Below are 25,811 nucleotides of genomic sequence, written 5' to 3'. Positions count from 1 at the left end.
TTGTTTGGCAACGCTAACAATCTTAGCATCCACAATGAGCCATTTTAGTGATCCATCATCATTTTTTTGACTCGTCATAGCACTTGTTTTAGTGACTATACGAAAAAAAAAAGCAATCTATTACACAATTTTAATACAGTTAGCATGTGATATCAAGTTAGCCATTATCACTTGTGATCCCCAATTCCTTATTTTGTCAATTTAATTTTGTGCGTAATTTCTTAGGGGGCTTTAGTTTGTAGTAATCGTTGGTGCAAAATGGAGCCGGTTAGCGTAATGGAGCGTGCCGGGCGCCCTCGGAAACGGAATGCGTCATTCGATGTAATGCTGCGTCTTGAACAAGTGCTCCGCGTCTCCCCGGCGCCTTTTAATGGGACGCTTGGAAAAGGAGAATTGATTTTTTTTTTTTTTTTTTTTTTTTAGGGCTTGTTTGTGCACTGCAAGAAGGCAACCTTGCTAACTTAGCCATTTGCTTAGAACAGGGGTCGGGGACCTATGGTTTGCAAGCTATATACGGCTGTTTTAAAAGATCTTGTGCCATTATTAACGTTTTCTTTGACATGCGGGGACCTTATTGTAGCACGTGCAATGCTGAGACAATATTGACAGCAGTGGGGTTTGGTCCGGTATCTATAAGAGACAGTTTTAACTACAGTTTACAGTTCACAGACCTCTGTTTGGCTGTAAATCTTTAAAAAATCATTTTTACCGAAGTTCATTAAACATTCTTTATTCATTGTTAAAACACTTTAAAATTTGTATGGTACCTTTTCATTGTTAACACCCACAAGCTCCAGCAAAGCATATGAAGCAATTTGATTGGGTGAGCAGTAAAAATGGACGGAGCTATTCACAGGGGTGCGCACACTCCTCTATAGGACAAATTTAGGACAAAATTGACAGTCAATGAGCCTCAACACTATATGTGGGAGGGAGATGGATTGTACATGGGATATTGATATGGGACAAATCATCAAACGTCACACAGTCAAATACAATGTACTGAAAAAATTAGCTTTTATCACAACAGCGGTTTTGGTGGGTAGGTTGAATTTTGTCTTGAAATATATGGTGTGGCTCTCTTCCCTAAAACTCAAAATAGTTTTGCGCTTAAGGCTCTTTAGGTCAAAAAGGTTCCTGCCCCCTGGATTAGAAAAACGGCATAGCTTAAAAATCAGAATCACCTTTATTTTCATTTTAATGATACAAGGATACAACTCCACTTGGCAATAATATACAATACAAAGACTGATCAAAAAAAAAAAACGAAGTATTCACCTCTCGTACAAAGTATAAGAATGAGAATTTTTTTTTTTTTTTTTTTTTTGCAAAACTTCTAGTGCATCTTTTAGATGAAAGCCGTTATCCCCTTGAGTAATGATCCCAATATAATGGTAACAAATGTGCACTTTAATACAAAACAAAACTCGGAAAAATCGAGAGCCAAATTCCCTTGTTAACTTGTAAATATAGGCCAAGCTTGGGTAGCTAAATTAGCCATGGGCCAAATATGTCCATCAATCTAAACTAGCGATTAAAATGGGTCAAAGTGTCATATTTGATGAGCCAATACACACTCATATATTTTCCCCTAAAATACAGCATTTGTTAAAAAAAAAAATGTTTTCTACTTGGTATAATAACAAAAAAACTAACAATAAGGCAAAAACAGAAAACAAAGAAAAAACAATGAGAAAAAAATACCTAAAATGAGCAAAACTATCTTAAAACAAGATAGCAAATATGTTTTTCTACTTTAATAAGTAGAAAAATAATTATATGAGAAACATTTTCTGCCACTTTTCATATTGTCTTTTAAATTTAATTACTGTATTTTTTCTTTTCAAATGAGAAAATTCCCATTAGAAGATTTGGCAAATTTGTATTTTATCCCCCCCGAAAAACCCTAATTTTACAAGGTTACTCCACTATGATAAGAAAAAATACTTCAATAAAGACATTTTTCAGAAAAGTTACTTGTTTTTGTTTTATTCAGAAACAAGTTAAACATATGGTATGCAGATAGAAAAATATAAATGTGAATATGAAACAAAAAATGCTAGCAACGCCAAGTCAGACCTTTACTATGTAAAAAGAAATATTGTAATTTGATAATAATATTAAACATATTTAATACAATTTTTTTCCGTTGTAATAAGGAATTTATGTCAAATATATCGTAAAATATCTAGTAAAACGGAGTAAATTAGCATATTTTCCATAACTGAGGTTTTTTTTATGAAATTATGTAATGTAGTAGACAATTATATTTTATGAATTTTTTTTCTTTTCTCAATGTTTCTATTCAGGAGTTACCAACATTTTCGAATCTCAGCTACCTTGCTTTTAGTTGCCGGTTAACTTGCAGGGCTTTGATGCGCATTTCTAAAATAAGTCTGGTGTTACTACTATGTTGTTACTATTCTAGAACTGCGTTAAAATAGGGTCTGCCAACCACTAAACATTGTTCCAGTTAGAAATAACATTTCATAGAATGACAATGACCAATCAGGAGTTGGCTATTTTCTCATTGGTGACTGCCTTTCTATATCAAACGTCACCTAAACGTCATCTCCCTTTAGTAGTTTTTTTCGCTTCCTCTCTCCCGAAATCTCTTTTCTGGTCCGTTCAGTTTCCCATCCAGATAATGAAATTAGGCAGCAGTGGCGGCCCTTCATCTGCATTAGCGCCATTTGCGAAACTAAACAGCTCGCTAATTTGCCATCTTTCTCGTTGGTTAGCCTGACGCCATTAGCATAATTTCCAGCGGGGACGGCAAGAGGAAGCAGGAAGCCGCCGCCGGCTCGTTTGATCCCCGTTCCAATATTTGTCTGTCGGGTAAAAAGGTTTGATGAATGGAACAAAAAACCCACAAGAAATCCGCCAAACGGAAGGTTCCTTGTAAGCTCTCGATCCGAATGAGACTGAGCGTCTTCGATTGCGCTTCACCTTGGGGTCGTGACTCACGCCATTGAAGCTTTCATCGCCTCCGCCGTCTTTTAAGAGTGACATCTCCAGGCCAAAAAGATACAAACTAAAACACAAAAACCTTCCTGAATGATCCTCTTTTTTTCCCTGGCAGGTGTTCCATTAACCTTGAAGGCACACACCGTCTGCAAGTAGCCTCATTACCTCCAGCCTGACGAGCTCTTAACTCAGACGTCGCTGTTTTTTTTTTTTAATTTTTGTTTTTTTTTCGCGCCATGGACACATCGGGAAGAGCTAAGGGGACGGCATGACCTTGCCCCCCCACTTTTCGACTCCATGCATTAATGAAGAGTGGAAGAGTCCTCTGTTGAGGCATTACTTTGAGTTGGTTTCCTTATATCATTCAGTGCAATAATGTAAAAATACCTTTTCAGGAGCATTGTCTCTGAGTGCCAAAACCTAAAAATATGTTTATTTATATATATATATATATATATATTTTTTTTTTTTTTAAATGTTAAGGCCTTGGCGCTAACTAGGGGCGGGATGATATGCTTTGGTCACGGTTTGATTGTATTACAATACTAAGGTGCCGATTTGACTTACATCACGATTCTCCATAATTGTAATCTGACAAGTATTGCAATTCGATGTTATTGACAATTGCGATTTAATTTTCCTTAAAAAAACAAACCACAAGCAAAGAACAGAGACCAAATAACCAAATACCAAATAAGAATACTATCAAAATAATACAAAAATACTACTACAGTATTACTATAATAGAAAAATACTTCCACAGAAATACTACAAAACGCTACAAAAATCCTAAACACTACTATGGAAATACTACAAAAATAATACTGAAATACTAAAACGATACTAGTATGGAAATACTCCAAAAATACTACTGAAATACAGAGAGGGATGGCGTTTCGTGCACATCCACGGTCGCCATGACAACCCAAATCATGTAATAACTTCACCGGAAACCTCAGGGGCTTAAAATGCATCCTGTCACAGAAAGCAGTTTTTTTGGAAAGAAGTATTTTCAAGTAACCTAGCAATGTTTAACTGTAGTTTACTACACAATGGTAAAAGCTGGAAGCTTCCTTTTTATCCCAGTAAAGGGGGTTCAAGCTTTTCTATGTCCTAAGTCTGTGTAGCTACAGATTCAAATTTTCCGATGGCCTTTAAAAGAGAGTCAAAATAGCAAATATGAATTTTAATCGATACCCATTAGTATTAGCGATGGTCTTACCAGGGGACTCAGTTTTTCTTACGGATGGAGAAATGACCAATTAATTACATAATTATCTTAAGAGTTAATGCATTTATTAATGTTATTCGTCTTTTAAGAGCTCAACCAATGTGGATTTTAAACGATACCCATTTATAACCTTTAAATGTTGGCATTGGACTAATACAGGGACTCCAACTTTTTACGAACTGGAGACTAAATTACAATCGCATAGTCCAGATTGGGCAATCTTCTACTCAATTATCTGAGAGTTTATTTGAAAAAAATATTTAAGGGCTCAACTGTTATAGGATTGAATCAATGCCCACTTTCATATAAAAAATAGTGATTAGAAAAATATTTAAATACAAATAAGCTGAAGAGTAACATTAAGTGTTTACTTTTTCTCATTTAAAAAATATTTAAAAAAAACCTGCATGTTACCTGGTAGTTGCTACCCTACCAGAATGATGCATCCTAGGTCCTTTCATAGTATAAGAATGTTAAGAAGTGTTGTATACCAGCCCAGTAGCCTAGATGGTAAGGCGCCCGCTTTGAGACTGGGAGGTCGCTGGTTCGCGCCTCGGCCGAGTCATACCTAAGACTTATAACATTGGTAAAATGGCGGCGCCCTCTGTTGGCTGCGGCTGCATCGGCTTGCTACAACGGGTCAGGTGTATCGACATTTCGTTCTGTGTACATTGTTACAAAGAATGACAATACAAAGGAAATTATTATTATTATTATTATTATAACTGTACAAATACTTCCTGTCTTCAAGTTTTTTTTAACTCGTATAGACCAATTGATTTCCAATCATCCCTTCGCATTATTTCTAAGGTCAGAAATTCGACTGATTGTTCCCACCATTTTCCCAAGCGATATCGCAATCCTTTAAAAACGAGTTCCCTGTCAAGGCGGGTCTCTGATTTGGATGGATACAAGCACAAAATGTCATCTTCACAAGTATTTCGCTCGGTTGAAAGGTCAGATCTCTTATATGTCCGCTCTGATATTTCCCATTTGACCAATACGACGCTTACACCACTGAGCCCTAAAGACCGTTCTGGTTTTGTTCCTCGTACTTTGTACTTCTTCTGCGATACATTCAGGTCATTGATTTTCCTCGGAGCCAATAGAGAAGTCAAATGTCAGGTCTGAGAGCATCCATATGAGAAGAGCGTTCAGTCCTGACAAATATTTCATGGGTCACTGTGGTTCCACTTCAAAGATTCTTATTGGAAATCAAACACTAGGAAATCCATATTGTCTTACCAGATACATCACCAATCTTGAAATTTATGAATTGAAGTCGTAGTAATTTCACTAAGCAGCTCGTAAGAATCTTTAGGAAGAATCACGATGAGTGTGGAGTTGCGGTCTGGGTTTAAAGCATTGTAGTGCATCGGGTAGGAAATCCTTATTCTTGTACAGGAAAAACAATCTTTACATTTATGAATAGTAATTTCCCTTAATAGCTGATATTAATCCTAAGGAACCACAATGAACTTGAAGGCCATCGCTCACAAGTCACGCATCTAAAGATAAACGGGGAGTATTTTTCCATTTTATTCAGATTACTCGGTTGCAAATTCTGGCCTCTCAGATGATAGAATGTTGAGCTGACCCGGTTGCTGTGACTTGTCCTTGCTTGTCGTATTCCTATCTAAATATGCTCTTGTACACATTGTCCAGTTTGAACCGGTTAAGAACATCGAATCTCACATAGCCCTGTGTGGGTGGGCGGCCAAGAAAGTACAAGACTAAGCACCATTTTGGATAAGACAGACTTCTGCGTCATGCTGAAAAAAAGCTTCACTGCTGAGAATTCAATCTTTCTGGCGTTCGGTAAATGGTTAAACGAGAATATGCAGTCTTCTAGTTCTCATTTCTTGAATAGTAAGCATTTAAGGTCCAAACCCAGGGCATAGGTTCTGGCAAACCTTACACCCCTTTTTGGATTATTCTCCATTTCAAAATATATGCTAACCATATTCGGATCAATTGACAGATAATCATAGAGAACATTAGTCTGCGCTTATCCAAATCTTAAGGAACCACTACGAACCATAGGAGGTTGTGGTTTGGGTCTGAGTAGAACAGAATAGTCTTTATTGTCATTGATATCGACGTTGTGAATCATTGTATGCAACATTAGACATGGCACTTCAGGGTAAAACGTGTAATAAAAACTTAGAAGAGAAAAAGACTTGAGGATAAATAGGCTAAAAAGAAAATTACAACCTAGTGCTCAGAATATCGGGCCTAAGTTATAATGACGATGCAATGAAAAACAATAGTGCATTGCAACTAAAGTGCAATGAAAATAAGTGCAATAACATTGAAAGTACTTCAAAGAAATCAGTCGGAAATTAATATATTATTTGCCATTTTACAAAGTACTCAAGCCCTGGTAGCGCCAACTATTCGGATAATTGTAGAGAACATTAGTCTGGGGTTATCCGAAGGCTAGCTTGAACCGAAACAAATGAAAGCGCACACAACGATTAACCATACTGAAATTTAACAAACTAAACAACTTCAAAACAGTTCAGTTGCTTTATCACTTCTAAATTAGATGTCAATTCACCATAAACAAAACTCAGCACATCAGCCAGGAAGGGTTATCTACCCTTATGGAATATCAATGGTTGTTTTTCATTGGGGGAATTTACCCGTCATTCTTCCAAATTTGCTTCCTTTCATGCGCGGTCATGTCTTGGCGAACTGCAGGTCAAAGCTCCACCGAGCGATTCCTATTTACTGGGTGTGCGTTTGAGAGTGTGTGCACGCCATTAGCATTGATTTACCATTCTTCAGGAAAAAGCCCGGTAAATGCCACGTGGCCGAACCGCGGCTTGTTTTATTTATGAACACGGTTCCCAGCCGAGACGTTCATTATCTTGCGTGGTTACGAAGCTGAGGGAAGCTGAACCCCGGACCGCTTCCCTAGTGGACCTTGACTGATTTTGTTTTATTTTTCTGTGTGATTTTATGCACCACTGGGGGGTATTACACAAAACCTTGATAAGGGATTAAACCAGGATATGTTTATTATCTTTGCAGAATTTAGCCTCAATTTGGTTTCTTAAAAGCAAGTTAAATTTAGTTCTGTTTCATAACTATGGTGTCGATCATGCAAAAACTTTTTAAAAATTTTCTAGCATTTGTATGGATTTTCTTGATGTTGTATCATTTTAATTATCCAGCATTAAAATCTTGCGTATTTGTAAGTGTATTTTACCGTAATATATTACCGTTTTTGTGCAATGATTATCGGTCGAAAAATATCACTGACCGCAATCAAAACTTTGGACGCAAAGGAAATTGAACCGGGATCACGGCGGGGAGAGTGTCGAATCTTTAGACCATCAGTGATATGGATGGCATTCATAAAGGCATTTTATTTTACCCATTATCACACTATTTGTGTTCACAATACCAGAGACAAGTATTAAAGAACGGAGGAAACAAAGTCATCTTGAAAGATATAAATAAACCGCAAAAAATATGACAAAGGAAAAAACTGAAGATGGACCGGACTTTGAAAGACGTTGTAAATTTATGTTGGTATTATGTTCATAGTGTACGTTGTCAAAAAATGTATTTTAATCATGGCCGCATATATTCAACAATGTTTGTTACTTTCAATGCTTGGTTTGAGATGAGAAGTGAAAGAAAACTTTATACCGATTTTTAAACAATAATTCGGGTTGCGTGTTACACTGGATCAAATACGGTAGCTGCGCCTCGTCATCCTGGCTTGTCGAACGTGCAACCAATTAAGCCAAAATGCACGGGCCAAACAAGATCAAGCTGTGCTTATTTAGTTAAGCCGGATTTCTTTATTCCACTTTCGTGCAATACCCCCCTCGAGTTAAAGACGTGATAACCTATAGTTGTCGTTCCTATGGGCAATCAAGGCGATCGGAGCCAAACGAAGGCAGATGGATTGGCAGTGCTTTTTTGCGGCCGGCTAATTTAGCCAAGCTGAGCAACTTGATAAAGGCGGGGTCAGCGGCATCCTTCGGCCTTCCTTTGAAAATGGAGAAACGGCGGACGCTTGGCTCAAGATGAGACAACTGGTCCATTGCGAAACGCTGCGTTTACATTAGTTGCACGGGACCGTCGCACTTCCGACTGAATAAGCGTTTTCTTTTTCTCCTGACAAGAAAGAAAATTGCCAGTCTCAGCTTTTCGGGTACGAGTGGAGTATATTGACACTGACTACAGCGGAATTTTCAATGGTTCTTTTTGTGTTCGTTTTCATCAATGAACTTTCAAAACGAGCAACTTAGTCCAGAGAGGCGTAACTCTACAGACGGAGAAAAATGAAGTCATGTTTATTTGTATAGCCCTTTATCACAAGGAGTCTCGAAGGGCTGCGCAGACCACAGACTATTGAGTACTACAGACTATTATTACACCATCCCCTGATCTAAAACCTCAATATTAGGTAATAAAGAAACCTTGAGAAGGGACTGCACATGAGGTAATCCACCTCCTAGGATGACCAGGCTGCAATGGATGTTGCAATAACAAATAATACACATATATTGTCAACATAAAATATAGGTTATTCATAAGCTATAGTATAGAAGTGTGTTTTAAGCCTAGAATTGAACAGTTCCATTGAGGTTGCAGATGGAATATCAGAGGGCAGAGGAATCCACAGACCGGGGCCCGAATGGAGAACGCTCTCAAACCTGCGGATCTCTTCTTGGCTCTTGGGATCATTAGTAGACCAGCATTTTCAGAGCGAAGGCTCCGGACCGGAACATAGGGAGGAATTGTATCTGAAAGATATGGGGAGTGTTACAAAGGCCAATTTGTTTGTTTTTGACATTAAAGATTCAAACCCACTGAAAGGTAGCGTTGTTTTCTTCTATGCTGAAAAAAAACAAAATTCAACCAGTGAAAAGTAACTGGCGTCTTCGCCCTCAAACTGAAAAAATAAATAAAAAATTTTTACGTTTTATTATAAAACAAAAAAAACAAAACAAAAACCTGTGCTACGTAATGATCCAAGCGCATTAAAAAGTTTTCATTTTTCTCATTCATATTAAAAAAATACCTCCAATTTGCCTGATTTGTGTCAGGTCACAGGGGTACAGTAATGACCAAATTATCAAGGAAAATCTCACTCTATCCCGAGCCACTTCATTTAGCTAATCAGACATGATCCCAAAGCATTCCTTGGACACAGTACGTGTCCTCGGTTGTCAACAAACCCTCCTGTCAGTGGGACATGCTGCTAATACATCTCCAAGGGAGGCATCTGAGAATCTGAACCAGATGCCCAAGCCATTTCAGCTGACAAATGTACCAGATGTATCCATAGCCTAGCCATATGAGAAAGCTTGTTTTTTTATTCTGGGGCTGCTTTGCTACACCCACCGTGAAGAAAAGTCACAATAGCTTTGAGATGGGTGGCTCGATCCCTTAACCACTAGCGTCATCATTTCCTGAGGTGTGTTTCGGGCAAGTACCACCAGGTGAGGCCCATACCTCCCCAGGCCAACAAATGTTTTCAGTCCGTCTTAGAAAACAGATCAGCATCGTAACTAGATGTCGTCATTGTGAGTTTTTTCCCGTCGTAAACATTGTAAGATCAACCCCAAATGCTCTCCTAGCGATAAATGGAAGCGTTTAAGAACCGCAGCCACGTCATTAAGTGGGCTCACTTGACTTTGATGGGCTCTCTTGTAAAGTTTGTTTCCTGGATTAAGCTGTTAGATCGTTATCTCAGGACCAGTGCTCAACAACGGCGTTTAAAATTGAGTTTATTCAACGCTGTCTTTGTCCCAAGTGAGCGGTAATCCCAGGTTGTATTTGTATAGGGGTCAGTTTCTCCACGACAACAAGCTTTGATTTCCCGACGTGTCGTTTTTCATGCGGCGCGGCCGGGGAAGCGGCACGGGGGTGCACGCTATAAGTCACTTAGGCCGTCGTCACAGGCCACCCGTCCGTTTATCTCCATCCATGCCTCCATTAATCTCCCTTTACTGTAACCCATCCGGTTAGTGGCTAGCCAAAGCCGATGAGACGGACCATTACTTATTTAGCGGAAAGGGGGGGTGGAATCAGCGGAGCAGACGCTCCAGGTAACCATGTTTGCTGTCTGTTTTGAAGACTTCGAAATGGAATCAAGTCCATAAAACGCGAAGCGTCGCGTGATGGCCGTGTAGTTAAGTGAAGGTCAAATTGCCAGGTCTGGCCTAATCTGCCCACTTGGATGACGGCGGTGTATATTCTGCAGGAAGTTGATTCCCTCCATTCCACTAACCCTCTTTAAAAGTCTTCAATATCCCCTAAATCCATGATGGGCAAACTACGGCAGGATTTTTAATCATTCTCGCTGAATGTAAATTGTAAAATTATGAACATATATCACAGTTCACAGATCCCACAACCACCTGGGTCACCGGGGCACTACTACCTGTGGTATGTCTTGCGCAAGTACAGCCTGGCAAAGGCGATCTCTCCCCAGGTTGTTGTTTTGAAATATGAATTTCCCTTCGGGGATGAATAAAGTATCTATCTATCTATCTATCTATCTCTATCTATCTATTTTGTGAAACACACTACTGGTTTCAATGGTTAAAAGTAGCTGGAGAAGCCTCTCGATCTGACTCGGATACAGCACCTTCATCATCTGTTCGGCATGTTTTTCTAGTTGGGAGATAAGCCAAATATTGGAATTGACCGGCAGCGGCGTTTGTGTAACACAATACTTATACTAGATTTTAAATCCCTGTGGAAAAGCTTTCGTTATGATTTGTAGAGTAGGCCTGTTTTGCTTATATTCACATTGTACAATACAAAATAAAATACTGTATTTTCCAGATTATAAGGCAGCAGCTCGGTCCCTCAATTCAAGTATGCATTTTGGTAAAAGTAAAAGTACCTGGGCCCAAGATCTTCCCTCTAACAAATAGAAATCTAGAGAAATACTTAAAAATACCACACCAGGAATACAAAAAAATCGTACTATGGAAATGCAATAAAAACACAACAACAGTTAGAACTACAAAAAGGTAATACGACATGTCGATGTCTCCGTATATATGTATTTGTAAATGCAAATAAGATGAATGGGATAGGTTTTCCGGATCTGCCCCTCAGCCAAATGTTTTAACTCAATGCGGCCCACCACTCAAAATATATACCCGGCCCCGCTCTAACTCAATGTGACCTGCGCAGCAGCCAGTTTGTACCGTCATATCATAGCAGGAACTCGAGCTGGTTGCTATGCATCAAGAGTCCACAAGATAAGGCACGTATCCGCAAGGACACTGTCACCTATCGAGATAGTTTCTGTACTTTATTATTGTGACCTTTCGAAAAATATTAGGTTTTGACAAAAATACCAAGAAAAACGAATGGAAAAAGAACATAAGTACTCAATTTGGCTTTTAGCTTAATGCTAATAATCAATGGTAAATGTTATTGACATGCTAAACACCAGCATGCATTGTTTTTGGTTTAGATTTGTAAGCAAAGGATTTGTGACGTAGCATCGATCGAAAAATGGCTAAACTTTGGCTCTCTGCCTGCCCTAATTATATTTTGTACTTCAAGGAACTGAAGTAATCATTTTAAGAGGGCAGTCAATTGATGATAATGATAGAAGATTAAGCCCAACCCACAAAAATATTAGATTAATCCATCCATTAGCTGCACCTCATATCCTCAGTAGGGTCACGGGGGTGCTGGAGCCCATCCCACCTATCTTCGGGCAGTGGGCAGGGGACACCCTGAACTGGTTGCCAGCCAGTCACAGGGCACAGAGACAGACAATTCACTCGCTCATTCACACCTAGAGACAATTCGTTTAGGCCAATTAACCTAACATGCATGTTTTTAGAATGTGGGAGGAAACCGGAGTGCCCAGAGGAAACGCACGGGGAGAACATGCAAACTCAACACAAGAGGTTTGATCTCATGACCTCAAAACTGTGGCACACACGCGCTGACCACTGCGCCTCCGTGCTGCCCGGGTACTTTAGATTATTACGACCAAATTCGCGGAACTTTCGAGATTTCGAATGGCGTGATTATGCAAAACGATGATTCGCAAGTTTAAAAATGGGGTAAACATGGGATCTTTTTGTCCTAAATTTTACGTTCGTAAAACTTTCAATTTTATGTCTGTAATTCGAATCACCGTTATAGGGATTATGATACTGTATAGTTAACGGGTAGATTAGCCTTTATCGGAATATTTCTCTGCCAGATATTAGAATTGGTCTGGGTTTTTATTCAGACCTCTTTTAGTTCTGTGTAATCAAAAAGAGAGTTTGGCCATTAAATGAATTGGATATAATGGTATAATGAGCATATTTTTCTTGCTAAAAAGAACACAGTTTGGGTGCGCGTTATACATGAAGCTTTAAGTATATTACTGCATCTAACTAACATCGAACCGCGAGATGACGAACTGCTGCGCTATAATTCTGACAAAGACATGGTTAAACTTATGAAATGATGTGCATTTATATAGCGCTTTTCAAGTCAATGACTTCCCAAAGCGCTTTACATTGTGCTTCACATTTCCCAATAGCGGCCGTGATCTGTGCAGCCATGTAAGGCGCTAACCTGCATATTGGGGGTATTGGGGGTTCAGTGTCTTACCCAAGGACACTTCGACATGTAACTCGGACAAGCCGGGATTCGAACTGGGATCCCTTGATCTCAAGACGACCGCTCTACCTCCTGAGCTACTGCCGCCCCAACCTTATCTATCCCGGCTGACGCTCAAGGAAACTGTGCGGGTCAGATGTATCGACATTTCGTTCTGTATACACGTTTATTGTACACGAATGACAATAAAGTATATCTGATCTGTGCAATGATAAATCCGTAAAAAATATCACTGACCACAATAGCAAGACACTGGATGAAACAGCAATCAAACCCGGGTCGCGGAGTAAAGGGGGCTGAATTTTTACCGCTTTACCAGGCATGTCAAACTCAGTTTGGCTTGGGGGCTGGATCCAGACATTTTTCTCAGGCTGGCCAGGTCAGTAAAAACGCCAAATATTTAGCTGTGTTTTTCAGTACCATGCTTTATCATCTAGCCTGCATTTGAAGCCTACCTTACACATTATAAGGACAGATCATAAGGGATGTGTTTTTAAGCACAACAAATGTATTCACAAACAATGGAAAAAATATTTTTTATGTTTGGCATTGTTTGTTTTAACAGTAAATGAAGATTGTTCTGTAAATGCAGCAAGGCATTTACCGAACAATGGGCCGTTGAGTTGTTAGTCTTTAAATAACACAGCCTTTTGGCTATCCGCTGGTTATTCCCGAGGGTTAAGACAATTCCTTGGACCTCTGTTGTTACCGTCATAGTCAGTAATTCCAAGCCAGAGCACAGAGCCCCCCCTGTCCACAAGACTCCCCTTCCTCCCTTCGCCAGCTCACGCTCCTCCACCTCCCGGTCCACGTCTTGTATCGCGCTCAGTCACTCTGGCAACATATTAAAAAGGCGAGATAGCAGCCGCTCTGTTCTCGCCAGGAAAGTGATTTAGCGCCGGCTCGTGTTGATGAAAGAACGTGTGGTTTTTTTTCTTCTCTTCCCCCCATTTCTCAAAACCCCCAACACTCCTCCATCGCGCCGCACTCCCACCTCATTTGCCCGTCCCCTTCGTTTTTTTTCCCCTTCTACTTTATCTAACGTCGCTTCTGATGTCGTCCAGTGGTGTTCGCTGGTTTTCTTTGTAGGGGAGGAAAAAAAAACTAATGGTGAAAGGGTTTGGATTAAGGTTTGAGTGTGGGTCTGGGTTCTTGTTTCGTAAGGTGTTAGGTTTAAAGAATTGAAGATTTATGGTTTCCAATAAGACTATAAATGGGCCCTTCTTTTTGAGTTCTACCCTTTATTGACCACAGGGTGCCTGGATTTTTTTTGTTATTTTGCCAATGAAAGAGTCAGAAATCATGTTATGAGTGACTACTTTTGGCCCCTTTTTTCAAAACAACACAAACTTTCAATATCTGGCAATATCTACCAAAACTATGTGTTAAGACAATGTAATAACAGTTTAGAATGGAAAGAAACGAGAAAACTGACTTGGATTTTTCAGATTTATAATAGAAACTGGGGCTGAACATGAACACATTGTAAGAAAGCTGGAAATATTATATAATGTTTTTGTGTCTTGTTGTCCATATATTGTCAACTATTTTTCACCATGACCAGGTGTTTTATGGGCCTGTGTGGAAAATGGTGAAGCAACTCCTGGAGACAGAGACCAGCATCATACATGACCCGTCAGTACCCCAATTCATTACTCCCTTGACAATCAAAACGAGTAATGATTAAAAAGATTCGATTGTTTTTTTTCATTGGTGACAGAACACAAACAATGCTTTACAAAATGCATTACTTGGTCTTCCCCGTCTGTGTCATTTCTTGCCTGTGATTGGTCCGTTGCCACATGTGGATGCCTGTGAGATACCATTTATATTTATACCATCTTAAAATTTGGAATCCCGGTTTTGTTTCATTTAGTATTGATATTCGAAATATTAATTTCAGATCATGTACTATAAAAACAAAATTAACCTAAATTGGGTTAATCATTGACCGGTATACCATGACATTGTAGATAATTTTCAATGCGAAATTCTGGGTTGTTTTGTACTGAACGACCAAATATTTTTGACCTGTATACGCAAATTACATGCTTGTTGTTGACTTGTGTTCTATAGTATGACATAGAAATTTTCAAGGTCAATAAATTATTTGTGTAAATAGTCGACTGACGAATTACTCTGAAGAGCAGAGTGTAATATTTCTATTAAGATAGACTCGCCTTTCAGAACACCACATTAGTTTAATCAGGAGAACAGACGGAAAACTGAGTAATCAATCTCATAATCTGAAGTTTGGCTTCAAGACGATTAGAGTCAATTGTTTTTACTCTTTGAAAGGTTCATGCTTCTGCAAAAAGTACATACTCAAAGAAATTGGCATCATGTGTGCGTTTTGATAAACAGAAGGTAATTTATGATAACATGACACTCGAGGCTAAATAAGAATAATAGGTGATGGAAAGATAAAGCAGTATTTCATGTCGGTCTTTCGATTATGTTTGTCCTCGTGGAAACTGTCCAAAACTGTTTTTCACCTAGCAACTAAAACCTTTTTTTAATTTAGTTATCAATAAACATGATTGTTAGGATTGACCTGTCTTTAAGTTGTATTGGGTTGTTTTCTAAATATTTGACCCAATTTTGTAGTTTGTTAAAAAATAGTTATTAATAGTAATTGTTGTCCTTATTTCTTGCTTTTCTAAAAGAAATGGCACGTTGTAGGGAGAACTGTTTGAATTATAACCACGTAATGGTTGTTTTATTTTCAAGACTACAAACATTTTTGGGTTGTTTTCCACATAACTACCCTATTTTGAGGTTTGCATGTGCATACCAAACCAGAAAATCTGGTTAGAATAATCCAAGCGGTGGATCGATCCACTCTTTAACCCAATTCAAGTAATTTTTTATTTTACATATGGTATTGTTCCCATGTCCTACTAATGAGACTCTTTGAGTGGCAGTCCCTCAGAATGTGCTGTCCCCAGTTATTGGGGTTTGAAGTTTGGGGACCTCTATAAGACCAACCCACTGAGGCAGTCTAAGGCTTCGGCACCTCTGTTTGGGTTTGGTTAGCTTGTGTGTCAAGTCCAAGCTTAGGGTATTTGATGGGGTTTATTATTCTAGTTTTGGGTTATCTAGGTTTGAGGTTAGAATACAGATGTTGGGTGGATAAGGTTTAATGTTTTATCATGATTTAGTTTCGGGTTACGGAGGGTTTCGGTTGTATACTCAAGAGGTTGAACTCTGAAGTTATACCGCAATGGTGGTGCAATGATAAGGGTTTAGTGTGCTCACTGCTGCGAATTGGGTTCGATTGCATCCGACCGCAAAGATTGAGGCTGAAGAAAGTTAAACAAAATTTTATGCCCGTTTTTAATCAAAAAAGTAGGGTTGCGCTGGCTACACGAATGCGCGGTATACCAGATCAATACAGTAGTCAACTGAGCAAAGCACAGACACACATTTTAATCAGAGTACTTAACATGGCAGAGGACGTTAAACAAGAATTCAAAAGAAAGAAGAATGTTAATACCAGTTAATCATTTCAACTGTGGCTCAGTTTTGTTTCGTTCAACTGGACACCAGGCAGTTTTGAAGATAGATTCATACTTTTGTTCAACAGCTTTTAGGTTTGGCTATGTTCAGCTGAACATCTCTGAATTCAAACGCTTGTGCACCGTATGCAACTGTTTATTTGTCAATTAGCCATGTGGTTCATTTAGATTCTATCAGTGCTAGGTTTGAACATTTATAAACTAGCATTGAAGGTTTTAGGGTTGTGATTAAATTTAAGCGTCGGTTTCTGTACTTTTTCCAGGCGTCTGTCTGCTAAATCATCCACAACGAATGACAATCTAATGTGTGAGACTGCCACTAATGAGAGATTTTAATTATCAGCTAATCCGCTGGTCATTTCGCGACGAAGGGATCAATCATGGCCTCGTTAAGATGTCAGGAGCTTGTCGGAAATGAGCTCCTGCGCCGGGCGACACAGCTGCTCACCGCAAAAGGTCCTTTCTTTTGGGATTATGGGTTGGAACTTCGCCTCTGGTTCCTTCAATATTCCAGCAAACAAAGGAACTAGCAACGTGTAGTCCTTTCATGTCCGCAGTCTCCCGATCAATACTCCCACGCTCCTTTTTGGTCATTTGAGCGGCCCCGGTCTGTTCCTTCCCTTGACCGTGTGCCGGGCCATTAATCTCCTGAATGGCTTCTCCGGCCTCTCCGGGCGCTCGCCAGCCCGGTATCAGAAAAGGCCACGTTCAATGCCGACGTGGAACGTAGACAAAGGAGTTCTTTTAGGGTGAACGGCGCTGGTTGATATGAGATAAACGGTGAAAGTGAGAACCCCCCTGGGATTTTCACATCTTTGAAGGCCGAAGTGACGGAATCGAGAGCAATTGAGAGGATAACGCCTAGGATACGACTCAGACCAACGGACTCGTCTTGGCACCAGTTTTATAGAGACATTTTTAAACAAGACAATACGTGGACTCTTCCTTTATCTTCCCCCTCTGAGCTAAATTTGCTCTGCACCGTTTAAGATTTTACTTTCACAGGGTCAATCTCTTAATGATTGCTTCCAGGCACACGGTTTGCTCCTTCGGTTCCTGATTAAAATGAACTCAAGGGTCGGTCCGCATTGTCTCAATCTAATACAATTTATAACGAACGTCGTGTCCAATGATATTGTTAATAATCTGCCATGTTCGTTCAAGTTTGGGTTTGTATGACATAATTATTTGATATGATTGTTTGAACGAGCCAATATCTTCAATACAATATGTAAAAGAACTTGGTTAAGGTTTAAGGATCTGAATTAAGGGCTATTTGATGACGTTTCAGGTTAAGGTTGGGTTTTTAAATTCGGTTCATGCGAGGTGTTAAAGTTTGAAAAATCCCTAATGGTTACATTTCAGATTAACGATTTAGGGTTTTCAATAAAGTTTTCAATTAAGTGTTTTTTTATTTTATTTTTTGAATAGGTTTGTTGAGATGGAGTGATGAAAGTCAATTTTTTTGTTGATTGATCTGTTTTACACTTTTGAGATGAGGTTTTGCATTTTTAGATTAAGGTTAAGATTTTAGGATAGGAATTAAGGACTATTCAATAGCGTCTCAAGTTAGAGTTGCATTTTAAAATTAGCTTTAGGGTTATCCTAATTGGTTAAGTTTCAGATTAACAATTTTGGGTTTTTATTAAGGTTTCAAGTTGGGGGTATATTTTTTTAGGAGGGATTTCGGATAAGGATAAGGAGAGGGAAGTCATTTTTGGGGGGAATTTCAGTACATTTATACTGTTCCAGAGTTTGGACAGGAGGTTTCTCAGGTTTAGACTGAAGTTAGGTTTGGGATAGGAATTGTGGGCTATTTGATAGCTCTCTAAATTAAGGTTGGGTTTTAAGATTAGGTTCATGGTTAGGTTTTGGATAACAATTTTGGGTTTCATTAAGGTTTCAAGTTAGTGGGTTTTTTTTTATATATAGGTGGGAGTTCCGGGTTTGGTGGGAGTTCCGGGTTTGGGTTTATTTTCTGAGAAAGTGAAGAAAGTTACATTTTGGTTGGATGTATGAGTACATTTACACAGTTTGAGTTTGGAGATGATATTTTGAGGGTTTACCATTGGGTTTTTAATGTAATGGTTAACGGCAAGGATTTTTAAGTTTTCTGTCAAAGGATGCAGTAGCTGTAATTTTACATGCAAATTAAAGTTTTCTTTAACAGACACCTAGGCATCTGTCTAATAGATTAATGTAGGATTGTACAAAAAACATGCATGAAAAATTACCTAGAAATAGGAGTTAAGCTATTAGCTAAAGTAGCAAGTATAATTTTTTGGGGGATCGAAAAAAATAGTTGGCAGGCCACAAATGGCTCCTAGGAAACAGTTTGGATCTGGTCTATGGCATCCTATAGTTGGGAAAAAAAATTAGATTTTCGTTTTTTGTTTTTTTTTGTTTTATGCTCAGGCAAGCTACAGTAGAAGCACACAATTTGCTCATTTACAAGTGCATGCTAATGCTAACATGCTAATATCAAGGATGGCGTGACCATGGGAATGATTTTCATCTTCTTGGCATTCAGTTTTTGGCCAAGGCTGCCAAGCAGCAGATGCTAGCTGGGACGAGCCCGACCCAGCTATTTCTAGTGTTATTATGGACTTTAGCGTAACATTAGCGACGCTCATCGCCGATTACCTGGCAGTTCACATGTTTTTTGTGAGTCAAATGCCTCCCGGTTGTCCCGTTAAACTGGAGCCTATTTAGGCTCGGCCGTCCTCCGTGTCGCTATTACTCACCCAAGCGGAAGCTCTTTGGGCTGCAAAACAGCAGCTTGGCCTGCAGGCTTTTTTTTTCCCTTCTAGATGTCCTATATTTATTACAGGGCCCACAACCGACTCCTTGCTTCTTTCTGGAGCACTAATGAGGTGTAGCGATTGTAGTAGAAGTACTAATTCTCCTCAAAGCACCAGGATTAATCGCAGTCACTAATGTGAAGAATCAATCCTGAGAACGGTGCGGCGAGGTAAGCGGCGTACTACCGCTTGCTTATATCCTCCCTGCAAAAAGATAAATGACTTAAAATCTGAGATTTCAGTCATAATTTACTGGGTAATATTCAAACCAGGCGCTCCACCATCTTTAGCATTTAAATCAGATACCAAGATTAAAATCTGGCATCTTGTAAAAGAAAACGGACATTTTCGGCAGATTTGGAAATGGAGACTGTCCTTAAATGGGAGAATGTATTTATCAACTAAAATTGTGATGCTAATCACCTACTGTTAAAAATTGAAATAAAATAAATATTCTTAAATCTAATTATCACTTTATAAACAAAAGAAAATTGCCTTGATTGGAGTTAAGTTCCCAGGTTGATAAAAGTATTGCTTAATTGCCAATTTTAATTATTTACATTTTTTTATGTAGTTACAACACAAGTAAATGGAGTAAGGCTCCTTTTAGCCAGCAAAGATAGCACTTGTGCTATTTATGGCCTCTGGTTGATTCCCTTAACCACTAGAGTCGTAGGGGCACCATGACCCGTGGTGTGTCTTAGGCAAGTACAGCCTGGTGGTGTCCATCTCTCTCCAGGCCAACATACGTTTCTACCCGGTCTCGTACTGGGGACCTTTTGCGTGTTAGGCGAATGTTATAACCACTGCACTACAGAAACATCTACTGGTAAATGGTCTGCATTTATATAGCGCTTTTCAAGTCAATGAAGACCTCCCAAAGCTCTTTACAATGTGCTTCACACTTACCCATTCACACACACACCAATAGGGAGTCAGCCAGCAAGGCTGCCTACCTGCTCATGGGGGCATTAGGATTTAGTGTCTTGCCCAAGGACACTTCGACATATAACCCGGAGGAGCTTGGAATCCAACCTGCGACCTCTTGATCCCAAGACGACCGCCTTACCTCCTGAGCTACAAACATGAAAAGTTTCAGGCTTATCCACATGAGGGGTTAGTGGTTAGGGTATCGAACTAGGGTTTTTCCCTGAAACTACAGTTTTAAAATGTCTTAGGGTGTCTGGTTAGGGTTTCGAACTAGGATTTGGGCCTGAAAGCATTCATTTAAGGTGTTTCTGGGTTTTTTGACAAGAGTTTCCAACTAGGGACATACAAAGGTTTTTAAGGGTTACAAACCACAATTTCAAACCATATTTAGCGTTTCCTTTGGGGTTTCGAACTAAAGTTTGCGCCTGAAACTAGGGTTTTTAAAACATCTGTAGTGTTTCCAATTAGTGTTTGGTCCTGAAACTAGGTATTGAAAGAGTTTCAAGAGTTTCTGATTACGGTTACAAAATGAGGTTTGAAACATGAAACCAGGATTTCTGACTCGGGTTTTGAATTAGGGTTTTATTGTGATTTACAATATGGTGAGGTCAGTCTTTCATTCATTTTCTGTTTATTTTTTAAAAATTTATGACAAACCACTGAATGGATCCAAGTTCTACCCAACAATTAGCACATCCGATGCATCTGCCACGAAAATAGCTTGTTCGTTATCAGGGTGCCATCGCATGGACGGGATCACTGTCATTATTTTCCTCTTATTGTTGTTCATTGGATGTGACGCAAAATGGACGATTGCCTATTGGCACGTCTGTCCCTCAGGCGGCTTTGATGAATTTAACTTTTTATCCTTTCTGGCAGTGCACACAGGTGCGCCGGGTCTCTGGTTCTCCTCCTCATCTTCCTCTTCCTCCTCCCCCGCGCTACGTAGCCCCCGCACTGAGCTTCCAGTTTGCAACCACACTCGCGCCAAGACCTTTTAAAAACTGCCTCGGTGTGATGCAAGGAATTCAAGACTCGCTAATTAGGACGCTCCAATCCATCTGCTCGCATTGCAAATGTGGCAGGATTTATTTTGGGTGACACTCTGCATGCAGCTGCAAGATTAACGGAAGTGTGATATTAATCTATGCCCCGCACCACTATATAAGTTACATTTAGGGATACGAGCTTCTAGCTCTTTGCTCCATTTTGAAAACTGTCGCTTTAAATATGGTGCGGTTTGTTCTTTCTGTTGCGGCACAGTGAAACTGCAAGCTGCTCTTTTATCTTTCAAAAAATTTGGTCCAAGATTTGGTCCATTACTGCGTCAAACACTATTTACGACAACACAAAAAGACACGTCTGTGTTGCGATCTGGCACTATTCTCCACAATATGGTTGTCTTGGTGCTGTTGTCCCTAAATATAGGGCTCACATCTTAAACGGGCCAGCTCTCATTCACGCGCAGTAGTAAATTTGTTTTCAACTTTGTAATCGCCGCCTTGAATGGTCACATGATCTGGTGCGACATGTCCTAAGACAAAATCAAGCTTCGTTTTTAAATTTGAGAATGGAGCTTTTAATGGGCTCAGTCTGTAGTCCAGAACTGACTGTATGCATGCATACCCACCCCAGATGAGTTTGGGCAGTGCGCAGGGGATGCCCTGGACTAGGGGCCAGCCAATCACAAGGCACAGAGATGTTCTACATTTGACTCATTCCTATGGACAGTCAAAGTTGTACCGTTGTGTGTTTTTGGTTCGTGGGAGGAAACTGAAGTGCCATATATATAGAAATATATATATATATATATATATATAGAAAACCCACACAGGCAACGGGGAGCACATGCAAACTTCACACAGGGAGGCTGATAGCTGGAATTAACCCCTAAGCCTTGAACTGTGTTCACTGATCCCTTAACCACAAGTCAGATGGGGCAGCATTTCCTGTAGTGTGTCTTGGGCAAATACAGCCTGGCGGCGCCCATTCTTCTGCAGGCCAATTTTGGGGGGAGGGTTTCTCTCCCCCTCATGAAATGATAATGGTAATGGTTTCCATGGTTACCAGTGGCAGGAGAAGCCTCCTGATCCGACTTAGATACAGCACCTTCATCATCTGGTCTGTTGTTTTTTGGTTTAAAGCGTCATCCTGCTCTTCAGAGATGAGCCAGACCTCGGCATTGACGGGCAACGGCGTGCGACAATTCTGATACTAGATCACAAGGGAAAAACGTTTTTGTTACAAAATTTTGAGTATCACATTGTACAACACACATTGCATCACTTGTGAGTTTTATATTTTTGTAAAACAACCGACTTTGCTGCAGTCACGTTACGTCTTTTACATTTACAAGTGAAGTGTATGCACTGCCCCTTTAAACGAAAGAATCAAAAGATAAATAAGATAACTAATTCTATTGTTTGGGGCTGAGGGGTGGGTCAAATCAGAATCCATTGTCTCACTATTGCCCTCTGCCATGAGCCAAGAGAATTGCATGCCTCACTCTGCAGACGTCCAGTACAGTAATACATTGCATACTATTTGTATTAATATTCACTATGTGAAAATTCAGTGATTTTTAAAAAAGATTCTCCAAGTTGTGAAGTCTGAATAAGAACTTAAACAGTGAATAAATAATACCATTTCATATATTTCCTTGACTGCACCTCACAGCTATATAATCGTTTTTACCCTCATTTTTCGTAAGAATTAGCCAGTTGGCCTTTTCATTCCCATCCGAGGAGTGGAGCGGTGGAGATAAGGGAGAATATTAGCCGGCGCGAACGGCCGCTATTGTTCGGCCGGACGAGCTCCATGTTCCTCTCCGCCTCACATATTTTTAGAGGTAATACAACTGTAGCCACTCGGAAAATTCAAGGTTATTAAAGGAGGAGGAGTGAGGGGGGGGAAAGGCATTCAAGAGCGATCTCTCGGAGGTTTATAACGATTCTGCCGACTGCTAACGCGGGTTTTCAGAGGTAGGGGATAAAGGGTCATGATTAGAGCTTTCAGTGTTATAACATCTCTCATCAGCAGTCCATTAAAGGAACAGTGTGTATTTAGCGCATCGTGTTGCTCAAATAACAACACCTAAATTCATTACAATAAAAACAATAATAATGTAAATGATAATAAGCACATTAAAATAATTGAATTTATAGAACATAAATAAGCATTATGACACCTGGATTCACTACTATAATTAATTAATCTATCAATGTTTACTGCGCTGTCCTCACTGCAAAGTTTCCCCTTTTCGCCAGCAAGACAGCAAGTGAACAAATAAGCAGACCCCTTTAGTTGCTGTTGATTCAGACAACTGGCTCAACTTTTACCCTCATTAGATCACTATAAAACTAAAAACAAAGTACAAAAAAGTCCCATTACCTTGCTATAACTATACAGATATATTCTTAGCTAGGCTAAGACATGCTATACAGATGCTGCCCTACTTACTAACGAGATTCGGACAATCGTTCGTAAGTTGAATTTGAAGTTGCTTCAGTGCTATATTTTGTATGTTTAAGGCTTGTATAAGTAACCTGTATTGTTTTGTACTAAAAAAATAAACATTTCATAAAATCACATGCTCTATAAAATGAAGTTGAGTTTAACTTACTTTTGGAAGATGAGCTTCGTTAGGCGATTTCCACCTCCGTGGTAAAAAGTGTCCGAAAAAAAGCGATCCAACCATTTTCTCAACGGCATCAAGCTTCCTTATTCTACTTTTCAAAAGAAACGGCTCACCTCTTCTTTACACTTTTCACCAACCAAATTGAATGAATGCACAAAAAATTAAACAATAAAAATGCCAAAGTTCTTAGTGCCCTGGAGATACAGTATAGAACTAGTAAGAGGAAGCGAATTTTCTCTTTTGGGGTGGATGCTGGGTGACCTCTCACAGCGCCACATGCCACTAGTGGCTGAAAGAAGCACTGCAGTAATGTCCTGTACTTGGAAAAGGTGCATACAATACAAAATCTAATTTACAGCAATGTCCGGATATTTTTCGACATCCCGAAAAAAATGATCGCATCTACTGTTCTACGTCGAATGGTCGTAAGTAGGTGAGCGTCTGCACTAAATACTAGTTTTTGATTTGCTTTTTCCTGGTTTTGCAGTTGGATGTAATGGGTATCGAACCCGGGTCACAAACGTGAGTGCGCCTAATCCTAACACTGGACCACCAGTGTTGTAAATGACACATGACAAAGCATCAGATTTCTTCTCACCATTGTATTTTTTGTACTCATGGGACAGTGAGTAAAAGTAGTGTGATTATAAGAAAGTCTAATGCTTTTGTATGTCACCTGTATTACTAGTGGTTCAGTGGTTATGATTCGGCGCGCTCATTGCTGCGACCCGGGTGTGATTCCAGTTGTTACCATTGTTTTGCAATTCTGGTCAGTGATGGTTTTCAACTGATTAATCATTGCAGAAATACGGTGAAACCTTGTGTATAACGCGCAACCAAACTTTGCATTCCTTTTTCGGGTAAAGAAAATGAAAATAAAAGTGGGTTGTCCAAAAATAAATTTGGTATTTTCCAAAGCAACAATAAAATATTTGCCATGAGCGTTCGAAAGTTAGCATCAGAGTTCTGCACTTTTCTTTTCTTATAAGCAATAAACAATCATGTTAATCACAGGAGATCAATGAATATCACCCTGTTTCTCAAAGGCAGAACAGTTCCTGTATGCAGTTTAATTTAATCTTAACTACATTTGCATTTTTAAATTGATCTACCGTTTTTTTTCTGGTATATATATAATATGCACCGGATTATAAGATGTTTCTGGCCAATTTTTTTTTTAGGTGCTCATTGTATTCAGGAAAATATAGCAAATGCTACCGAAACCTGATCTGATATGATTCGACTATAAAAGTGTGATAATCCCCCCCTGCCTTTTTCTTTAAGGCTTGCCCTTGCGATCGCCTCTGAGAGGACGAAGAAGTGATGTCCCGCCACCACCACCGCTTCGAACGGGACTACCGTGCAGCCTGGGAGAGGCGCGACATCCGCTTGCCGGGCCTCCACAATGGGGTAGCCAATCACAGCTGTGCCTCTGCCGTCATCAACGGCAACAACCGCCCGGGGCTCCTCCCCCTGCCTGTCATCCCCTCGTTGCTCCCGACGCCGGCCTCCGTGGTGGTGACTACGGCGGCCGAGGCGGCTGTCAAGCGAGGCTCCGTGGCTTTGGCGTCTTCTAAGGTAATGCCGATTTCCTGCTTGGGTTTTTTTGGGGGTTGGCAGGGATACAGACACAAAACTATTTGAGTTTTTGCAATGATTTTAAAGCATCCAGGGTGACAATATAAGATAAAAACAAAACAAGATTTATACACAATAACAATTACTCAAAACCAGAGCCAATTTTGGGTGGCATTTCCCTTTTTGGCAGAGTCATTCACCTCTTAAGTGACCTACTTAATTGCCCCTAAAAGATTGTGATCCTGGCCAAACTTTTTCTGGCCTGAGAGAGTAGAATGTCTTTTTGGAAAAGCTGCAGTGTCATCAAAACCAAAAATGCTAAGTCAGCTCTTTGGTGCTGCTTGGACATCTGCGGTAACCTACTTCACTGCCTCTAAAAGATGTTCAATGTCATTCTGGCATGGGGGAGTGACATATCTCTCTGGAAACAAATGCTGGTTAATTAAAAACAAAATTGTTAACTTTTTGTGGGCTTTATCCATACATAGATCAAACCTTCTAACTATCTGCAAGACTTTGTGTTTATATCAAATGTT

At 39.7% G+C, this 25,811-nt stretch overlaps 1 protein-coding gene across 1 annotated transcript in view; it reads left to right on the top strand.

Moving 5' to 3' along the window:
* Positions 1 to 25,811, top strand: part of klhl29 (kelch-like family member 29) — a 310,192-nt gene that overhangs the window by 78,739 nt on the left and 205,642 nt on the right. Inside the window, exon 3 of the mRNA XM_088324855.1 lies at positions 24,982 to 25,275. Within this exon, the coding sequence (XP_088180981.1) occupies positions 25,021 to 25,275 (255 nt within the window). The 5' untranslated portion in view covers positions 24,982 to 25,020. The remainder of the gene's footprint in view (positions 1 to 24,981; positions 25,276 to 25,811) is intronic.

Source organism: Urocampus carinirostris, chromosome 20 (assembly GCF_059441175.1).
Source record: "Urocampus carinirostris isolate Australia breed hairy pipefish chromosome 20, RoL_Ucar_1.0, whole genome shotgun sequence".
In the NCBI taxonomy this organism is placed as follows: domain Eukaryota; kingdom Metazoa; phylum Chordata; class Actinopteri; order Syngnathiformes; family Syngnathidae; genus Urocampus; species Urocampus carinirostris.
This window is presented reverse-complemented; position numbering and strand designations above follow the sequence as displayed.